The 19337-nt window shown below is 36.6% G+C and overlaps 1 protein-coding gene across 1 annotated transcript in view; it reads left to right on the top strand.

Moving 5' to 3' along the window:
- EYS (eyes shut homolog) overlaps nucleotides 1–19337 on the top strand; it is a 938397-nt gene that overhangs the window by 795187 nt on the left and 123873 nt on the right. Inside the window, exon 39 of the mRNA XM_069804576.1 lies at nucleotides 471–624. Coding sequence (XP_069660677.1) covers nucleotides 471–624 — 154 coding nt within the window. The remainder of the gene's footprint in view (nucleotides 1–470; nucleotides 625–19337) is intronic.

The raw sequence follows: 19337 nt of genomic DNA, 5'->3' as shown, positions 1-19337 counted from the left end.
TGTTCTTAATCTTATCTTTGGAGAGATTATAAGAAAGAGATGTTCTCTTATAATTTTTGTTTTCTATAATATGGTTGAAAAGCTGAATGAAATAGTAAATCATGATATTCTAGTATTTTTGCTATTTGTTTTTTTTATTGTCACCTTTGTCACCTTAGTAATACTGCTAGATATAGAGAAAAGTTAATCTTCAACTAATGTAAAGATCTCTGTAAGGTTTATGCAACTAAAGTGGTATAAAAGTAAATTTTGTTTTTTGGTTATTTTCTTTTACTTTGACTAGTTATCAGCCATTGATACAGAGTTTAATTTTATGTCACAGTCACTCACGCAGAGTACTGTGTATGGATAGAAGACTCCTTCATGTCACACAGGCATTATGACTGGCGATGGTATACCAGAAGCGTGGAATATTTTTGGAAGGTCCTGCACTTTCAGAAGTGTGACTGTCTCCATTTTTGTTTTCAAAGCTAGTGGAAGGAATTTGAGAGAACAGTTTCTTCACTTGTATCTTGTGGAGGGAAGACCAACAGTTCGATTCAGCTGTGGAAACTCTCAGAACATTCTGACTGCATCCGTCAATCAATCCATTAGCAAGGGTGTACTCATCCCTATCACGATAAGGTAAGAACTTACCCCTGTGTTACACTAAAGAGTTTTAGTCATACATATTGAGCAATAAAGTGTCACTTCACTTTTTTTTTTACAATAAAAAGACAACTCATATTGGAAAGCAAAATTGTATGCGTATTTGGAAACCTTTCTTGTAAGGTAGTGTCCTTGATTGAAAATACATTCTAATTCACACAGATTGGTTCAGTCCTTTGGAGAACGTATGAATCATTCAAACTCCAGACACTTTTACAGATACAGATGAAGTCAGTTTGAGAACTGAAACAATTTAAACATAAAGTTGGAGGTTAAAAATAGGTAGCTCATAATTTATGCTTATTAATTTACACATTGAATAAGTTAGATTTCTCATCAGAATTCTAGTGCTAAATATAGGACCAATTTAGAAATTAGAAAATGGCCATGCTAACAACATCTCCCAGTGCAGTAAGCTCTCATATCTACATATGCAACGGTACTGTCAGCACTATACAATGGTGGCTGACCAGTACTGTCATTTTTCATCTAGTACACACAATAGTTCACAGAATGGTTAACTTGTAATTTTGGAAAAGGTATTGGTATCATGCCTTGGTAATGGAATAACTCTTTTCCACTCATGGAATTTCATATATGCAGGTTAGGAAAAAGGTAGGAATGAAATAATATAGGTATTGTGTTATAGTTATATTAGTAACTTCAAAATAATATTTACTTTAAAAATATTTTAGAAATAATTCTGATGCCCATATAAAATTATAAAGTTATTAAATTAAAGGTAGTTTTAGCTAGGACCATTTTTGCTGTTAGAGGATAGTATGTGAAGGAGACTGCAGAAGTTACCCTGAAACATGCACATCAGAGTTCTCAAAATTACCTTCTTACTATCAAAAAAGGAAAATAAAAGCATCATCTGAAGATTTTTGCATTTGCCTTCTGAGCTGTTTCTGTGTGATGTAAATGTTGCAAAATTCTAAAACGCTGCTCATGCCAGGAGGTTTGATGGTCTCAGTATATATAGACTGGTATGGGGAGAAGAGACTGGTTAGGCTTTTTTTGGTTAAATTTTATGCTCAACCATAAGCTTTACCATATTCTTTTAGAAACAGACTTGTTAGAGTATAAATATAAAACCTCTTTTCAATTTATGGAAGGATGAAAGGACCTACCGTTTAAGAAGCTGTTTCATTTCCATCTTATATTTCTTCTCAGCCACAGGTCTGTACATTACTCTTATGCTCCATTAAAAGGTTTTTTTTTACTTTTATTCTATATTAGTATTAATGCCTAGTATTAATGAAGCAAAGTCACATAGCATACATTCAAATCTAATTACTCGTTAGCTGACAGTACATTAACTATTTTAGGATTTTTGTACAAATTGCAAAAGTATATAAAATCTACAAAGAAAATTCTGTCCCTTCCTCTCCCTTTGAGCCAGCAGATTAATTTTTTCTTCTTAGAAGGTACTTGATAGAAGTATACAGCTCAGTATTAACAAACGATTCAAAGTTTGTTTTTTAATCTCAGAGACTACTCTTGTGTGAGACGTTGGTCAGCTAATTGTCTGCACTGTATTAGCTGTGGTAGCATTGCCTCTGCTTCGTAAGATTAAGACATTAAAATGCTGTACAGATCTCAAAGCCTAATAATATCTTAGCAACCAATGCAGCTAAATGGCATTGAAAAGATTGATTCTAGTTATAGAGTTCAAGTTCACACTGACAAATAAATTTATTTCCCTCTTTTTTACCTTAAAATTAACACCTGTATATTTATGGTCTCATTCTCCATGTTGTTACACTAAAAAGTAATGTCAGTTCAATTTACACATTAACTTTGTTTACTGGAATTTATACTGCTATCTTTAAAACAGTGGCATACTAAATAACTTGCAAGGTGTGATTGTAGACTGTGACTGGCGGGGATTTACATGCATCTGCGTTTATGGGCTTGGCCTTCAAAATGACTAGTGATTATTCTTGTGAGTCCTTCTAAAATGTAGAGAGTGCAGTATATCCTTCACCGAGCAGCAATAAAATTGTAATCCTTCAGCAATCATCGTTAACCTCTGCCAAAGAAAAAAGCAAACATGACAAGGCATTTGTGGCCCCCCAGGATCTTGTATCATAGGCTATAAAATACGAATCCATGACAAAACTGTTGATTTGTGTTCTCTTGGTGGCTGTTGAAGATAGATAACTCTATCTGTATGTTTTACCTGCAAAATTAATGAGGTTTTTTCCCCTGTAATGCAGGAAAAGAGACAAAGACTGGAATAAATAACTATTTTTGCTACTGTTTCAAAACCTTCCAATTGGCAGACAATATTTCTATGAAATTTGACTTTGAAAAACTCTGTAAGATCATATTTGACAGATATTCCAGTTCTGGATGCAACTATGGCTCCAGTGGATAAACAGCATAATTAACACAACTCATAATGTCTACAGAAGCAGATGTTCATCTTCTCACACTTTTTCTTTCTAAATCTACCATGTACAGGAAGCTAAGATATCCCCATAGTTTACAGCTATTACTTTCTCTTAACTATATGATTAGTTTCCTTAGATATGGCCATTTCTTTCGAACCTGATGAAGATTAAATGAGTTTTAAATGTTCAGTTATTGTCTTTACAGTCCTTGTGAAACGACAGTTTTATAGAAGAAAACAATAAAACTCTGATTGCTTTTTTTTTTTTGCCTTGCCTAAAGAAACTAGAGACCTGTTTCAATGCAGTTTTATTCATTGTTTCCATTTCTGTTTATTTTAGAATGATTTCATTGCTGGTTTTGAAAACCTGCATTTGTTTGAGTTTAATTTTTTGTGATTTCATAACTGAGACTGTATTGATCTTTTCAGTTAAAGCTTTGGGCACATACTTGAGATGTAGTCTGGATTGCTTTTATGGATTTGTTTTTTAAAGTTATTCAAAGAACATTAGTTCAAACACTTTTCATTCCACATGTGGATTCTAAAATGCATTTGCCTGATGCAAAATTTGCTGTACGTTATTTGTGGTTAAAGTGATGTGACTGTCACTGAGGCCAGATGGGGTTTCTTCAATTCAGTGGTTGAAGGAAAGTAACTTTAACAAGCGAGAGATTGAGGTAATCAAGTCACCCGTATTTTGATTTTTCTGGATAGTGGGCTTTTAGAGTAGGAATACTGATTTAGTTTTTTTTCTTTTTAGACATCTTACACTTCTCTAAATGATAATTTTTTATTAATTACTTTCCTTAAAAAGTTTAGATTGTCTATTCTAGACAGTGATGGGGGACACCAGGTTCTTTTCTGTTTGGAAGATTCTAGGCAAGCATTAATTAAAATATTGCCTGTATAGGACAGTGTCACTCTTTTCCATGTTATTTACCTGCAGAATTGTCAGAATTTTGCTCTGGAATTTAATGAACATAATGCTCATCCCCACAGAGCTTTGTCATTGTATTATGTACATTAATATTTCATGTATCTTCCAAGTGAACATATTGAATGTAGTTGTTTCCAGTTTTCTGTCACACTTTAATTAGTGGTATGGAAGTAAGCATTTACTCATGGCTGAGAAGGGCACCTTTAGCTGTCCATAAAAGTGTTTATTTGTTAAATAAATTATTCAGTTAATGTTGTTTGGCCAACTCTAGCCTAGACCATGCAGTGGTACGCAAGCTGCTCAAGTTTATTATTTGGTCTTCATGCTTCAAAAGCAGATGGCACGTTCTAAACTGTGAAAGTCCTCAACATGTTTTTGTACCTCCACATGAAAACTTTGGCAAGACATAATGTACTGAGTGCAAACTACGTGATTATATTATCAGTGCCCACGTTTTTACCTACACTTCCACTTCCTCCTTTTCCACAGAAGAGACAGTTGTTTGAACTGATCTTACAAAGTATTTTTATTGCATGTGCATTCTGAAAATGTGTTTTCAAAAAGAATATGTAAATCATCATCCATACAGTCTGTTGGCTCATTTTGAGTCATGGGGTTTACCTGTTTAATTTCATCATTCCAGAGATACGTATGTTTTCGTATTAGTGCATACTTCTAAGCCATCGTTTTATTAGTATTTACAAGTGCTAGGTGCTCTGCATAGTGTGCAAGTATTACTGAAAATTACAGTAAATCCGTAAAACAAAAAATTAGTAATTTTCTGATGTTGTGCTGTCGCTTCCAGTATTACCAGTTACCTAGGAATACAGGAATTTTTTGTTTGATGAATTGGAAACATCTGAGCAGCTCTTTGTAAACATCAGTGGCTTTGTATCTGACCAGATATATAGTGTAGCCTATATTTGTGATGTGTGGAAGACATTTTGCTGTCTTCAAATACTCCTAAGCTTCATACTTGCAATACTGAGTTCCAACATTATCAGTTGTGTGATGAAGGAGAAATGGAAAGGTGTTTTGGTAGATAACCTGAGCCAACTTGATGCAATATTGCCATCATTTTATCACACCTGCCCTTCCCAAAATTCTTTGAAGATTAACAGTGAAAGCAGTCTGGGAGAGATTTAAGAATTGCTATTCTATCATACGAACTTATAAATTGATAAAGAAAACACATTTAGATGTGGTTTTGAAATGGAATATCTTACATACTCTATATTTTAATTTTGAATTTTAAGTCAGCACATACATAAATCATACCCATGCGAATGTTGTGTTGCATAAAACTGGAAAGTAGATTTAATAAATTTTGAATTAAATTTGGAATTCCTTTTAGAAGGACTCTGTGTACAACTATACACATTTATATTTACTGCATTTTCTACAGAAATTGCAAATCATGATAACTCAGCATATGTCTTAGTGGGACAAAACCTAAAAATGGCTTTCAAAGAGGTGATTTTCCACTGAGATTATCTGCAGCTGATGATGGTTTATCAGGCCTTGTAAAAACAGTAGTAGACTGAGTTCAGTTTGTAATGTATATCTATTTCATAAAGTCATCATCACATTTGCCACTCTAAGGTAGGAAGGTTTGTGCAGTGTATGCCTATATAATGTTTGTTCTCTGAAAACCTTAATCCCAGTTCCATCAATCCAGGTGTTACAGTTTTACATAGGTAAATCACTACATCTGTTAGTCTCAAAAATAGTCCCATAATACATGCATTACATCAAACTAATGCATATAAATTCTGGATGGGGGGGAGTGAGTGAGCGGCTGCGTGGTGCTTAGTTGCTGGCTGGGGTTAAACCACGACAATAAGAAACAAGGATAGCTGTTATTTTTACCTGTATTATTACCTGTTTTAAGAATGTAACGTACTTCATTTGTATTACCTATGCTGCTAGAGGGTATTTATAATTATAAGCATGCTCAACTTAGCATAATTAAGCAAAATCAGGTAACGTGCAAAAATCACAGTAACTTTCACAGTAGTTTATTTTGGATTGCTTTTACCTTTGTAGGATGAACTAACTCATCCTAAAAGAGAAGACTGGTAAATCCTGTCTCATTTAGACAGTTTTAGTGTAGCAACATATCATTTGAAAATTAGCATAAGAAATAAATTCTACCAATCTGTGGTTTTGTTTGCACAAGCATAGTATCCTAGAAATAGATTTATTTATAGTGTACATATATACATATTGTATGTGAAAAAACACTGTCGTGAGCCTCTTTCTTCAGGCCTGTGACAGCTGGTCACCTTTGACTTCAATACAGTTGTTCCACTTCCTAGACAAGATTTATATCGAAAATAGAGACATATTTTTGTTTCTTATTTTGCAATGTTATTTTGTTTGCCTGCAAGCATAACTGTTTCCTAACTATGTAGAATAATTAATCATTCACCACAAAGACTCGAAGAGGTAACTTTTCACTAATGTACAAGATATACAAAGAAATGTTTTATGATTGTGAGCAAAAACTGAAATACTTCTGAAGCCAATTCTGTCTTATCAGTGGTCATTTTGACATGAGTCAAGCTTTATATTTGGTATACTGACTGTCCCGATGAGAGTGCCTGTATAGCCTAGTGGTAGAACTGAATTTTTTTTTAATCTTTCCAGTGGATAAGGTGCATTCCTGGCCAATAATTTTGTTGCTTTTCCACCATTCTCCATCTCTAAAAGTAGAGGACCATACTTGAAAATAATAATGAAGGTTGATATTCTCAGGTTTGACCAATATTTTTATTACGTCCTTTTTTCCTAAGATAAGTCAAACGTTTTGGTAATACCTCTCATACCCTGAATTTCATTGCTGTCAATTACTGATTTTAAAGAAATACCAAGTGGTTCAAGACAGCATATTTTCTTTGTATTTTTCCTACTACAATTGAAATGGTAAAAGGAATAAGCCTAATGAGGGATGCTTACAAACTGTCATATCAATATTCACATGTTTAAACAGGATCAGATGTTTAACGACCATGGTAATCTCTAATGTATGTTCAGTATCTCATTGTTACACATAGTACAAATATGTTGGTAATTAGATATGTGAACAGATTGTTAGGTTTTCATGCTATAACCTTCAAAAGCATGACTAAAGCATTGTGTAATTCAGATCATTCTAACACCTTCCTGTTTAGCAGCCCCTCATATCAAAAGTGACATAAATAATAGCTAGTGTAATTTTCCGAATCAAGTATAACCAGAAAATCTCATTTTCCAAAGAAAGCTCTAGGATTAATAATCATATTAAAGAAACAGTTTCAGTGCACTGTTGATAACTGCAATAGTTATTTATTAATTTCTTAGTGACTGATGTTGCTAATAGCAGTTATTAGTTTATGTGACTTTACTGAAGCTCTGTGTCACAATTTAGTGGGTCTTCTAAAGACAACGAGCTGTGGATTCACCAGAATTAAGGTATACATTATAAAACATAAAGAATGCACATTTCATTCCCTTTTATTTTTAGATTTGGGTGTTACAATTTTAAAATTCCAAGTTTTGAAAAATCTCTGTTTCTGCAAGAAAAATAGCAAGATTAAAGTTCTAATAGTCTGTATAACCCAATTCCCATTTTCTGGATACATCGGCTTTGAAATTATATAATTTGCCTTTCAGCAACATTACAGCTAAAGCATTCGTAAGCGTTCTTTTTATTATATCATGGAAATTCTAAACGGCATTCAACCTACATTTCCAGAATTTTGCTAAGCTCTTTAGAACTCTCCCTTCATGTATTAAAGAAGACACTGCTTTAATGGTGCATACTGATCCTTTCAAGTGTGCCATAGTCCCTTTTTTTCTGTCTGCTGCATAAAGCATTGTATTCCAAGTGTTGCTGATGTGATTGCTTACTCACTGCAGTTTCCCTAGATAGATAGTTTCTGTTCCATGATCTCATGTGATTCACTTTTTCATCTTCTTGTGGCTGGGTGAGACTGTGTGAAACAGATAGCAAAGATTTCAGAATACTTGGCTGTTCCCTCTGTTGCAGGGCAGAAGCAGGAGGCAGAGCCCTTCTGATCTGCTTGGCTGGAAGAACAGGTCTTTCCCATACATGATAGTACAAAGGGGTTTCAGTACCACCGAAGAGGCACGAGGTGTTCTGCATGAAACAAGGCAGATGTCTGTGACTTGAAGGAAAAAGGAGTCACTGGATTACAGAGGGAATAAGGAACTATTAAAATTCAAGATAGTCTGGTATACTGAAAAATATTTTTTTCAATATTGTTCAATATGTTGACAGTTCCAGTATTTATTTATTTATTTACTTCTAAAGTATATGGAATTCTGTAAAATTAATTAGCTCATTATCTGGTCACCCAGTGCTTCACACAGAGGACTTTTCAGACAACTGTTTGGTTTCTGTTAGCTTGGCACAGCACGTGGAACTATAGCAATGAAGTATATTGCCAAACAGCTTATGAAAGTGCCATGTTGTCTTCTTCCTAAGTGAGATGATAGTAAATGTTTACACTGTTGTATTTCTGAGTTCTGAAGAGCTAAACAAAAAAAAATCCGTGAAGGCAAACCAGTTTTTTAAATTTTCTTCCTCAAGCCTGTTGTTGCTGAAGTGGAAGATCAATACAGAAATAAAATTGGTTCCGTGTGCTTGTAACAGTTCGCAATTCTCTACAGGTTTGCTTTCGCTGAAAGCAATAGGAAGTGCTATTTGCTCTGTAGATACTGAAAATCAGTAAAAATTAAAAAACAGTAGGCAGCTAGGCTTTGCACGAGTGTCCAAAAAAGGAGTGGTGGAGGGAAGGGGAAGAAAGCATTCCTCCCGAGAAGCCAGTTTGGCTCTCTCTGATCCACCTCGCGAGCACCACTGGTTGTAGAGGAATCGACAGGCAGGTCTCCACCAACAGCAGAACAGGCAGTGAAGTCGCACGGTCCAGACTGCTGCGAGGTTAGCTGAATTTTCTCCTCTGCGCTGAGGAGAAGGGAGCAGTTCTTGTTGGTCTAGGCGATCAGCTCCTAGCTCAGCAGCAAACTTCCTACGTGGTTTTTAAAGAGTTTGGTTAATCTTAGCTTGTTACTTAGTTTGCATAGCTCTAGAGTAGTACTTACCTATCTCAAAAAGGTGTTCAAAAGATTAAATGTTCTGAGGCCAAGGTAAGTATTTAAACAGATGTTAAAAAATGTAGCATTGACATCCTCGTGCATGATCTATATTTTGTACTATACTCAGTCCAGCTCTGTGACCCAAAATCATCACAGGACCTCAGGTATACTAACTTGGGAACTCTGTTTCATACAGTTCATTGGAAATCCTTTTTTCATGGGGGATGAGGGAAGGAAGAAACAGCAATGGTTATTCTGTGTTTTATTATTATTATTATTTTATTTTAATTGCTATAACCTTATTTTTTCTAGCTTCTTGCTTTCTAAATAAATTTCAGGCAGATAATATATGGTTTGCACATCTGCAGAGAAGAAGGAACAAAACAGGATATTAGACAGCTGATTGTTTCAGGACTAGCCAGTTTAGGTCTATTTTTACATACTGGCAGTAAAAAACTTGGTGCTGCAAATTGTATGACTTGATTAAAGAGAGTATTGAGTAAAATTTACACATACATCTGTTAAATAGTCCTCCTTAATAGTCAGGTTAGAGACAGACATGTGAGCTGCATCTTTCTGAAAGTCTGAAAGACTCATTCAAGGAAGACAGCTGAGGAAGGAAGGTGTTTCTCTCCCTTTGACTGAAATACATCAATTACGTGATGAATTTTTATTCTGGAACGTAGTTAATTCAGGTGGGAGAAGCTTTTTTATTCGTCTCTCCACCACCTTGACTGTCCTTATTACACTTTGCTTGTTCTTTGAAGCACACATTGACCTGGCTTTTCATTAGACCATAAGCTGTTCATGAAACGTTCTTCTCTGCTTGCTCACCGTTGTGTGCCGCTTGCCTTTTGTCGCACTCTCTTCAGCTTTGTTGATCTATTTTCTGTGTAGTTAGTGTTGCTGCTGTTACATCTGTGATCACCTTCATCCAAAGATGCTTTGTCATTTTGTGACCATTACTTGACCTTGTCCTTGACATGGCTGGAAATACAGAATTAAATAAAAATGCGCTTCACTGGATGCTGATTGCAGATGGGAATTGAAGCTGTGTGTAAATGTAGCAGAAACCAGAGGGCAGACACCTTCACCAGAAACAGGTTAGGTGTGCAGATTTATACTAATATTACATCATGCAGCTCAAAATAAATAAAGATACTTTAAAATAGCCAGGACTGGTTTTCAAAGGCATTGCTGTCATGCTGATACTGACAAGGTTGTACAGTAAGACACTTAGGATTTCAGCTAATAAGTTTACATCCACATGTCAGTAGCTTAATCTTTTAGAAAAGTGCATGCAGAGTTTATAGAAAGGAGGTGTGCGGAGTTTACGTGCCCAGGGGCTGGTGGGGGGCTGCAGAGATGAGCTCTGTGAGGAGGGGCCGGGGCTGCCCCGCGCAGGACACAGCCGTTTCCATCATGGTTTTGCCCGTGATGGTAATTAGTAAGTGATTTCCTTGTATTTATCTCGACCCAGGAGTTTTGTCATTTTATTCCCCCACCCCTGCTGTCAAGTTGAAGAGGGGGAGTGAGAGAGCGGCTGGGTGGGCAGCTGGCAGCCCACCAAGGTCAACCAACCACAGAAGGAACTATGAAGTGATACAGAAAGTGATTTTTCTACATTCCTTGCATACATAGTTGTGTGGGTAAAACTTTGTAATAAATCTGGGACCTCTGTAGTTTATTTAAATTATAGCTAGTGCTGCGTTGTATTGGATGAGGTTTTATTCTCTGCTGTTCAACAGAAGGTAAAGGTGAATATATTGTAGAATTCTTGTAGTCACATTGTAAGTGTTAGCATATACCAAACATAGGAAAGTAGTTAATGTCTAGCACTACTGGTGCTATTGTCTTTCCAGAGGCATGAAAAACATCTGCTGTATTACAAGATATTTCAGGATATAGTAACTACGTTAACATAGTTTGTGAGCAGGTTCTCTGGGTTGGTGGAAATCCTGTGCTGTGCTATGAAATGACAAAACTTTATATAAGGCCAAATCTGCATTTGAGCTCACGCTCCCAAGTGAATGGTATTAAACAGACATGTAGTGTGGAGGTTTGACATACATTAAAATAAAATTCTTCTCCAGGCTGTGGACTGTCTTTTCTGGAGGCTTTGCTCAGCCGCAGTATCACGTGTTTGCTGTACATTTCTCCATTTGGGGAAACGGTGCTTATGAAGCACCAATTCATATCTGTGCCTTGGGATACGTGTCCCTGTGGTTTTTCTTCTACAGCTTCTATGCGGTTTGCAGTGCTGGTCAGCCTTTTGCATTGGTGGTGGATATGACTTCCTACTGAACTGATGGGTTTTAGTAAGAACACCAGGAACTAGGGATCTATACATTGTCACAGAAATTGTTTTATGCCCCCTACAGCTCACATTGTCTTGTCAGAGCTGCCAGCACCTAGGGGACTAGTAGTAATAAAAGATGTGAATGTGGGAGCTATAGTGTAGCATGCTGTGTTGCTACTAAATTGCTCAGCAGCTGTTCAAAACACCTTCTGAAAATATATTTTCTCTTGCATTTGAATACATTTTATGTAAATCTGATAGGTGGTTTGGCCCCTGGGTTTTGTTCCCAGCACTGTCAGAAACAATCTTCTGCAACCTCTTTTGTTCACCCATCTGGAAAATAACAGGATTATACTTGCCTGCCTTCTGGGGGAGGGTGTAAGTTTTGCACAGCGGCAAATGTTGTGAAAAATACAAATCTAAACACCAGTCTGTGGCTGACATAAGACAAGGCATGATCTGACCATTTCTTTCCTTGGCTAAAGTAGATGAAAAGCACTCTTCCTGAACCAGCCAAAGAGGAAGGTGTTTATTATTAAGATTGCAAGTTCTTCCTTCGCCTTTAACAGAAGAGAAGCACATATCACTTTATTTTAGTGAATTTTTTTGGACGAAATGCTTACCCCTATAATCTTTCTATAGTCTCTCCTTTACCCCAGATGTCTAACTCTTATTTCATGTAGGTGGTGAATCTGGCACTTCTATCGTACCGCTTTGTAAATGGTGTTTCTTCAATTTCCACATAGAGCAGCGTATACACAAGCAGTTTTACTGAAAACATAAGGTGGAGATACGTAAGATAAAACAGGCTCACAGTGACACACGAGTGGAGTTTGCTGGTTGCTTGATGCAGACAAGGATCACAGCAGCAGCCTATGACAAATGTGTATACATGTTTTTCAATTCTAGAACTCACAGTGGTGATGCACTGAGGTTCTCCCAGCCAATGATGCAGTATTGCTGGTCTTGCTAAATACCCAGTTCCTGCCCTAGGAATGCTTTCTAAAGCCTGTATTATTTCATCTGTTTCTTCTTAACCTCTTTAAGCCTCAAACTTAAGCCAAAAAATTTTTGGTTTTGTTTTGTTTGTTGTTTTTCCAAAACACAGAGCACATATTCAATAATGGGGAAATTCTCTATGTAATAATAGAGAAAAGTGGTAGGCATGGCCATATGCTTTGTCTCTAATAAAAACTGCAAAAAGTCTCAGAATGCTAAAAAGTAATCCTGTGGCATTCAAGTGTTCACACATTTCAGCGCATACAACATTCATTCATATTGAATGGCAAATGGCTGTATATTATTGTGTATACTACATTTCAGCAAAAAGTATTTTGAACCAATGTGACATCTGCAACATTTTATTTTCTTGTGAGTTTTACACTGATCAGCATCTTACAGCTTTTGGAATTAATGTGTCTCTTATTATAGTCCTCTTTGCTCAGGAAGGTAGTGTCAGTCTTACTGGGCAGGCAGTTGAAGAGAAGGCTGATTAACTTAGTCTGATTAGCTGCGAACTGCTGCAGAAATTCTGCTGATCTGACTAAAAAATCATCTTTGGGGGGATTTGGTAATTTGGGTTCTAGGTGGATAAGATCTCTAATCACCCTCCCTGAACAGCTGCATCAAGGTGCTATTGGGCACCACTCTCTTTGGCAGCAGCACAGTCTCAGATTGACTGAAACTGTCCCTTATTAACAGTAGATTAAATATGAAATATTTTACCACTCAAGCAAGTATGGCAGTCGGACCCCAAAACAGGCCTAGCTCTTGGAAAGTCCCCTCTCATTCTTATAACAGATTCTGTTGATTCTTACTTTAATGAGTTAATGTGTGGAAGACAAACCTTATCCCAAGACAGTGTGTCCAACACTGTCAGAATTAGTTCACTTCATATCACTGCTTTGTGATTTAAAGTGATTTGTCCATATAATTTTAATTACAGCTGATCATGTTTTCTGACAGGTTTGCAGCAAGGTTATGGGATTTTTTTGGTAGCTTTTATCTTCTTGTTCATGTAGTACTAAATTGGTGATTAAATGCAGAACACATGTTTTTGCTCTCACTTAGAATTCTTTCTATGATGTTCTTTTTTCTTTTTTTTTTTTTTTTGTAAACTACTCAAAATCTACTTTAAGAATACAGAGAAAGGGTAAGATGTCATTTTTCTCAGTTATGAGCAGGAAGACTGTTAAGTGCACCAAAGGTTGCATGCTGAATACAGAAGACCAAAGGGCCAAAACATTTACAGCTGCATTAAGTAGGAAATGAAGCAGCACAGAATTGTTCAGTTTAAATTCAAGCTGAGCTGCAAGAAGCTAGTATATCTCATCTCACCTTACACAAGTTCCTGAAATAAACATGAACTAACGTTTTGCCACCTGCAACTTTCACAGAATAGTGCTGCTGCATCTTCAGATGATGAAATAAATTAAATTGCCTAATAACTGGGAAAATTCTAGGTACATAATTCTATACTTTTCAGATCTCATTGCATACCTTTAAACAAAAGGTAGGCAAAAATTTAGAGATTGTATTCCTCCAAACTGCATGTTCAATTATTTGAGATCTTTTAGACATCAGCAGCTGAGAGTATCCCTGCTCATTTTCATCCCAGATAATTAAGGATAGTTTTCTATGGGTTCCAAAGAACTTCTGCTTTAGATCATTATCATGGATAGAGGACAAGTAGATTCCAAAATGTTGAGTTGATCAAAGATGAATATTAAAAATTTTGCTTTATAAGCTTCTTACTCTCTCCTTTGCAGTTTTCCTTCTGAAAATAATCATGCTGTCTATTTACATCAGTATGGAGTTGGTTTCTGATTCAAGCCAAATAAGGGCTTTTTCTTCCCTACCTACCCAAACTGTTACAACAACGTTCAGCAGTGACAATAGAAGATAAGCACAGAACTTCCTTTGCTCCCCCAACCCTTCCTGAATGAGAAAAAGGTGATAAAAGGAAGACAGTGAAAAGAAAATAAAGGCAATTAATCAGGCAGTAGATTTTCCATCATAGATTCCCCACACAACTTATTCTGCTTATCTAATTATGTGCAGCACATATCACAGTTGAATCATCATCAGCATGCACCCAGCTGTTCATATGCCACGTACAGGTGTTTGGGATTATTTTTTTCCTTCCTGACCAGAGAGTAGCCTATTTTTGTTATTATTTTTTTAATTTGAGAAACAATCCAATAGCTGTTTACTGAAAGCAGTGGCAGGATTAGCTGATCTAATCCTGCTCGCCCTATCTTCCTGCCCACTCTCTTTCTCTGGCTCGCAAATGAGAGAGAGATGCATGACAGGGGAAGTTTTCCAGATTCATCATTTAGCAAAGCACTTAATATTGACTCAAGACAAATATTTAACTGCTGCAATTTCATCAGTACAGTGGGTTTGTTCTTTAAAAGCAAGTTGGGTTTAGATTGATTATTCGTAATTTCTAGTAACTTCATATAGGAACGATTACTTAGTGAATATAACCATGACAGTCATTGAACTTGCACTCATTACCTGACGTATTTGGCGTTCTTCAGATATGATCTTGGGCAAGTCTTTTCATCTGTCTTTGCATCAGGTCCTTCCCTGTGATACAAGATTCACCGAGATCTTGTTAGAAAATTCATTAATAATCACAAAGTGCTGAGATGCACAGCTGAAGACTAAAATAATCTAAACAAACAGCTTATGTCTGATAGGCAAAGGCGTTTCCTGAAATATGCTGCTATTCAGTTAAAACACTTAAAAACAGATCGACTTTGCTTTAACCTACTGCTGTCCTTTCTGTCCCTTCAGCAAGGCTTTCATCATTGTCCCCATAATACTCTTATATCCAGATCAGCTAAGTGGGTGGAATATTTGATGGTCAGCAGCGCGTAGTCTAGCCGGCAGTCAGTTACTGGTGGCATCCCTTAGTGCTCAATACTGTGACCGAAAGAAATAATGAAGTAGTGCATTGGGTCCCTCAGAGGAAAAGAATCTTCCAGCACGGCCTCCTAGGAATTGCTCCATGGGCATGTCAGAAGTATACTGCTATGAATGCTCTTCCAACCAGTTTAAAAATGTTTTTACTATAGCGCATTCTTTGAAATGATCCTTTTTTTCCTTTCTTGTTTAAATTTGAAGGACAACTGTCTTCTCCAAACCTTGTAAGTTTACAGTATGTAGGCTGGGATATGTTGATACATGTAGTTTGATCATTTTGTAATAAGCTTGTTCTGTTCTTGCTATTTTGGTGTTTAGAGCGTGGGAGAGTGACTTGAAATGAAAGACAACTTTTTTTTTTTATTGCGTTCTAAAGCAAGACTTCTTTTTTTACAACCCATTTGATGAAACTCAACTACTGATCATCATTGAATCCTCTGAGTAAAATGACATCCACAATGTGATCATGTTACCATCCATTTTTCTATAGTGCCCAGTATTCTTTTATCTACTGCAGTAAAAAAAACCATAAAATGACCTTTGGAGAAGGAATGCTGTAATGGGACCAGCTAGAATCGTGAATACAAACATACGGAAAACAGTGCTGAAATGTAAAAATTAGTGTATACTTTGGCTTTATGGTGGGCCATATTAAAAGCCTGTCTACTTTTAGGCCCCTGTTAGGACGCTCAGGTGCTAGAGCGCTGAAAAATTGTCCATCCTTCAGGCTCATTCGGACCACTTGAGCGAGTCGTGTATTTTTTCTGTTGACTGCCGAGGCAGCCAGGCACCTCTGTGACAACGTCTCCCTCCCACGTGTTGAGTCACAGCATGTAGTATCACTTGGTAGGGAGCAGGACAGCGTAAGGGTTCCCTCCCTTTTAGGATAATGAACACTGGCTCTCCCAATACAGAAAAGAAGTTTAATAAAACCAGAGAGAAGCTAGAAGCAGCTTGCCTTCAGGCTAGTGAGGTAGAATATTTCTGTCATGTCTCCACTGGGCTTCATGAATGTTCTTCAGTGACCTTAATGACTTCAAAGTATGTAAGCCTTTCTCGGGCCAGGAGAGTCCCCTTGACAGTGGTACAAGCTCGCGGTCATCCTTGTGTTTCTTCCTGGGACCCAGCAGATGCCACCTTCCTTTCTGCGTGGCGGCCTGCCTTCCGTGAGAAGGCTGGAAGGTGGTCCTGCTCCCTCTCGGCCCATGCTGGTTTCCACCCGGCTGGCGAGGCTTTCTCCTGGAGTGTGCACGCGGACGCTTCGCGGCTGAAGGCGGCTAGGCAGAGGGTCTCCTGCTAACCAAATTCCCCAGCCACAAGACTTTTTTTATAGAAAATGGGCACCCGCCTTTTTTCATTATGCTGTACGCTTGTCTTAACACGTACGTGTTTATTATGCATACTTAACAGGTCACGCTCATTAAGGGAGTAAGGAAAGGGTTTGGGCACCTATCTGTAAGCCATAGGAGACCCAAGGAAGAAATGAAACAATGAGGTCCTCAAGGTAGGAGCATCTGGAGCATGTTTGTGGCAGGCAGGGAGGACCATCCAGACTCTCTCAACTGTGAAATCAAAAAAAAAAAAAAAATTAGTTTGATGAACTGAACGCTGATGATACAGAGTGTCACCTGAATAAAAAAGATTAGTATTAGCTTTGAGTATTTTGTAATTAACTGTTAAACTATCTCAAAACAATGGATTCAGCATTGTTACCGGATCTGTCTTCTGTGTGTGTATGTTTCTCCCTGTGATATTTGTCTGAGCTATTCTCCTGTATAGCTGCTGGAGGACTCAGGCTGTCAGAAGGCTTCTTACGTTTCAGTCATAAAGCTAAAGTTTGTGATATGCCTTGTTATGACAAATAAGCTATTTTGTATGTTTATGAACTCAGTCATTTGTTTTGCAGTTCCCCAAAACTTCATAATACAGCTTTTTACCAAAAAGACAGGCAGTCCAAACATTTTCATGTTCTTAATTCTACACTGAAAGTGTGATTTACTACTAAATAGATCAATTTAAGGGTAAGATCAAACCAATTGGGATTTATTCCTGCTGTGGGAACAAGTCTGAATTAATGCACACTTCCAGGTGGGAACTTTGTGATTTCACGTTATTTAATAGGATAGTTAAATTGACTCTGATTTAATTTGTGCGTATAATCTACACTGTTGCAAATCAGAGGCAGCCTAATCTGAAAAGAATTTCTGTCAGGTAGAAATGTTTATTCTAATAAATTGAAACTTTATTCAGTGCTTGAATTTTTACCCAAAGTATCTACATGGTTAATAGCACTGAGCATCCCTTTGAAATGAAATAGTTAATCTCAGGTTTTTTTCTTGTAGTGAGATATTTTCTAATATTTCCAAATTCAATATGTGTGTATTTGCATTCATAATGTTAAGTGAAAAAGTGGACATCAAAATGAAGAAATAAAGCACCTCATCTGTAAGGAAAACCAGATTGTACATACACAGCAACAGTCATTATGGTGTTTGTTTACACTTCCATAATTTCCATAATGACTTACATTCATAAAATATAATCTTGTTTAAAGGCTACTGTCCTACATAAGATTTTGTCTAACCATGAAGAAATGTAGCACATTTCACATCATACAAGGTTGCCCTTTTCCATGAACACCTCATACTTTCTATTTCTAAAATCTGATGAAAGTAATCTATCTTGTTTAAAAACAGAAAACTTAATAAAGGGTGGCCTATGAACACACATTTACTCATACTAGCTAAATGTATTATGTTTACTTTATTTTTCTTTTTTTTTAGTTAATATTCATGAATCTTGTGCAGTATTTATTTTCCAAATAATATACTTAAGCTCAAATATACATCACTAATCAAAGTGATTGAAAAAATAGATGAGACATTTGTAATACATTATAAAATATACATCTGGCTATTTTAGTAGTCACTGTTGAAGCACATCCAAATGACATTATATTCTATATTTTATCTTTTTATATTCAGAAGGGGAATAAGCATTATGATCCTGTACTTTCATCTATGGTTAAGAGTAGCTCTAAAGAAGATTGTAGCTAAAATGTGTATAAACGTATCACCATAAAGCAGTCTTTTTTTTTTTAAACGGTTATAGCTTAGCAAAATGTTCTTAGCTGTTCATGTTGGATGCTGTGGTTTAGACAGCCTCAAGTACAAAGTATATATGAAAATAGTATGAGAATCTTAATTTCTTTGAGATAGCAGTTCTAAAGCTCATACTTTTTTCATGATAGGGAAAAACACAGCATATGTGTTATCATAAGCAAACTACAACAAAATACCTAATGGCTCTGGTCCAGATAAAGGTGAGTGGACCCCTTTAATCACTTTAGATGACAACAGGAAACTTCACGTTCTGTGCAATTCTGTAATTATGTATGTATTCTGAAAGCCCAGTTCTGCTCCATTCTGCTCCTTTGTGTGTTCAAATAAATAAGTATCAGTCAAGAAACAGTTTTTTAAAAATGCAATTAACTGTGATTACATTGCCTGGCAGTTAGGCTTCACAAATCTTAAGCTTGGTAAGTGGGTGTGTCATTTAACATTTCTGCCTTGTATTATTGACTTCAGGTGAGTTGCTCATGTTTTGTGAAAGTAGATTTGTAACACACCCAGCACTTTTAGTAGCACTGCTACCTCTCGTTTATTGTTTATCGTCAAAATGAGAGACAAAATGTTGGTGAGGGTTGGAGGCACAGAGAAGACTCTCTTAACTGGTGTTACAGCTTACTACGAAAGATCAGTTATTCTTTCCCAGTTTCATCTGGGCTACCAATGGTGTATTACCCTTCCGCAGTGTACTCTGCAGGTCTGCTTGGCCCTTTGTTTATGACAGCATAAGAAGTAATGCTTAGCACAAATAAAATGTTAGTGATAATTCTTGTCATACATAGAAAACTAGTCTTCAGCAATAACATATATTTGCACCTTCAATGAGACTAAAGTAATAATTTGCTGAATTAAGCAGTACAGTGGAGGACTCAATATCCTATTTTAAGAGGCTGTCCT

This window comes from Haliaeetus albicilla, chromosome 17 (genome assembly GCF_947461875.1).
Source record: "Haliaeetus albicilla chromosome 17, bHalAlb1.1, whole genome shotgun sequence".
Classification (NCBI taxonomy): Eukaryota; Metazoa; Chordata; class Aves; order Accipitriformes; family Accipitridae; genus Haliaeetus; species Haliaeetus albicilla.
This window is presented reverse-complemented; position numbering and strand designations above follow the sequence as displayed.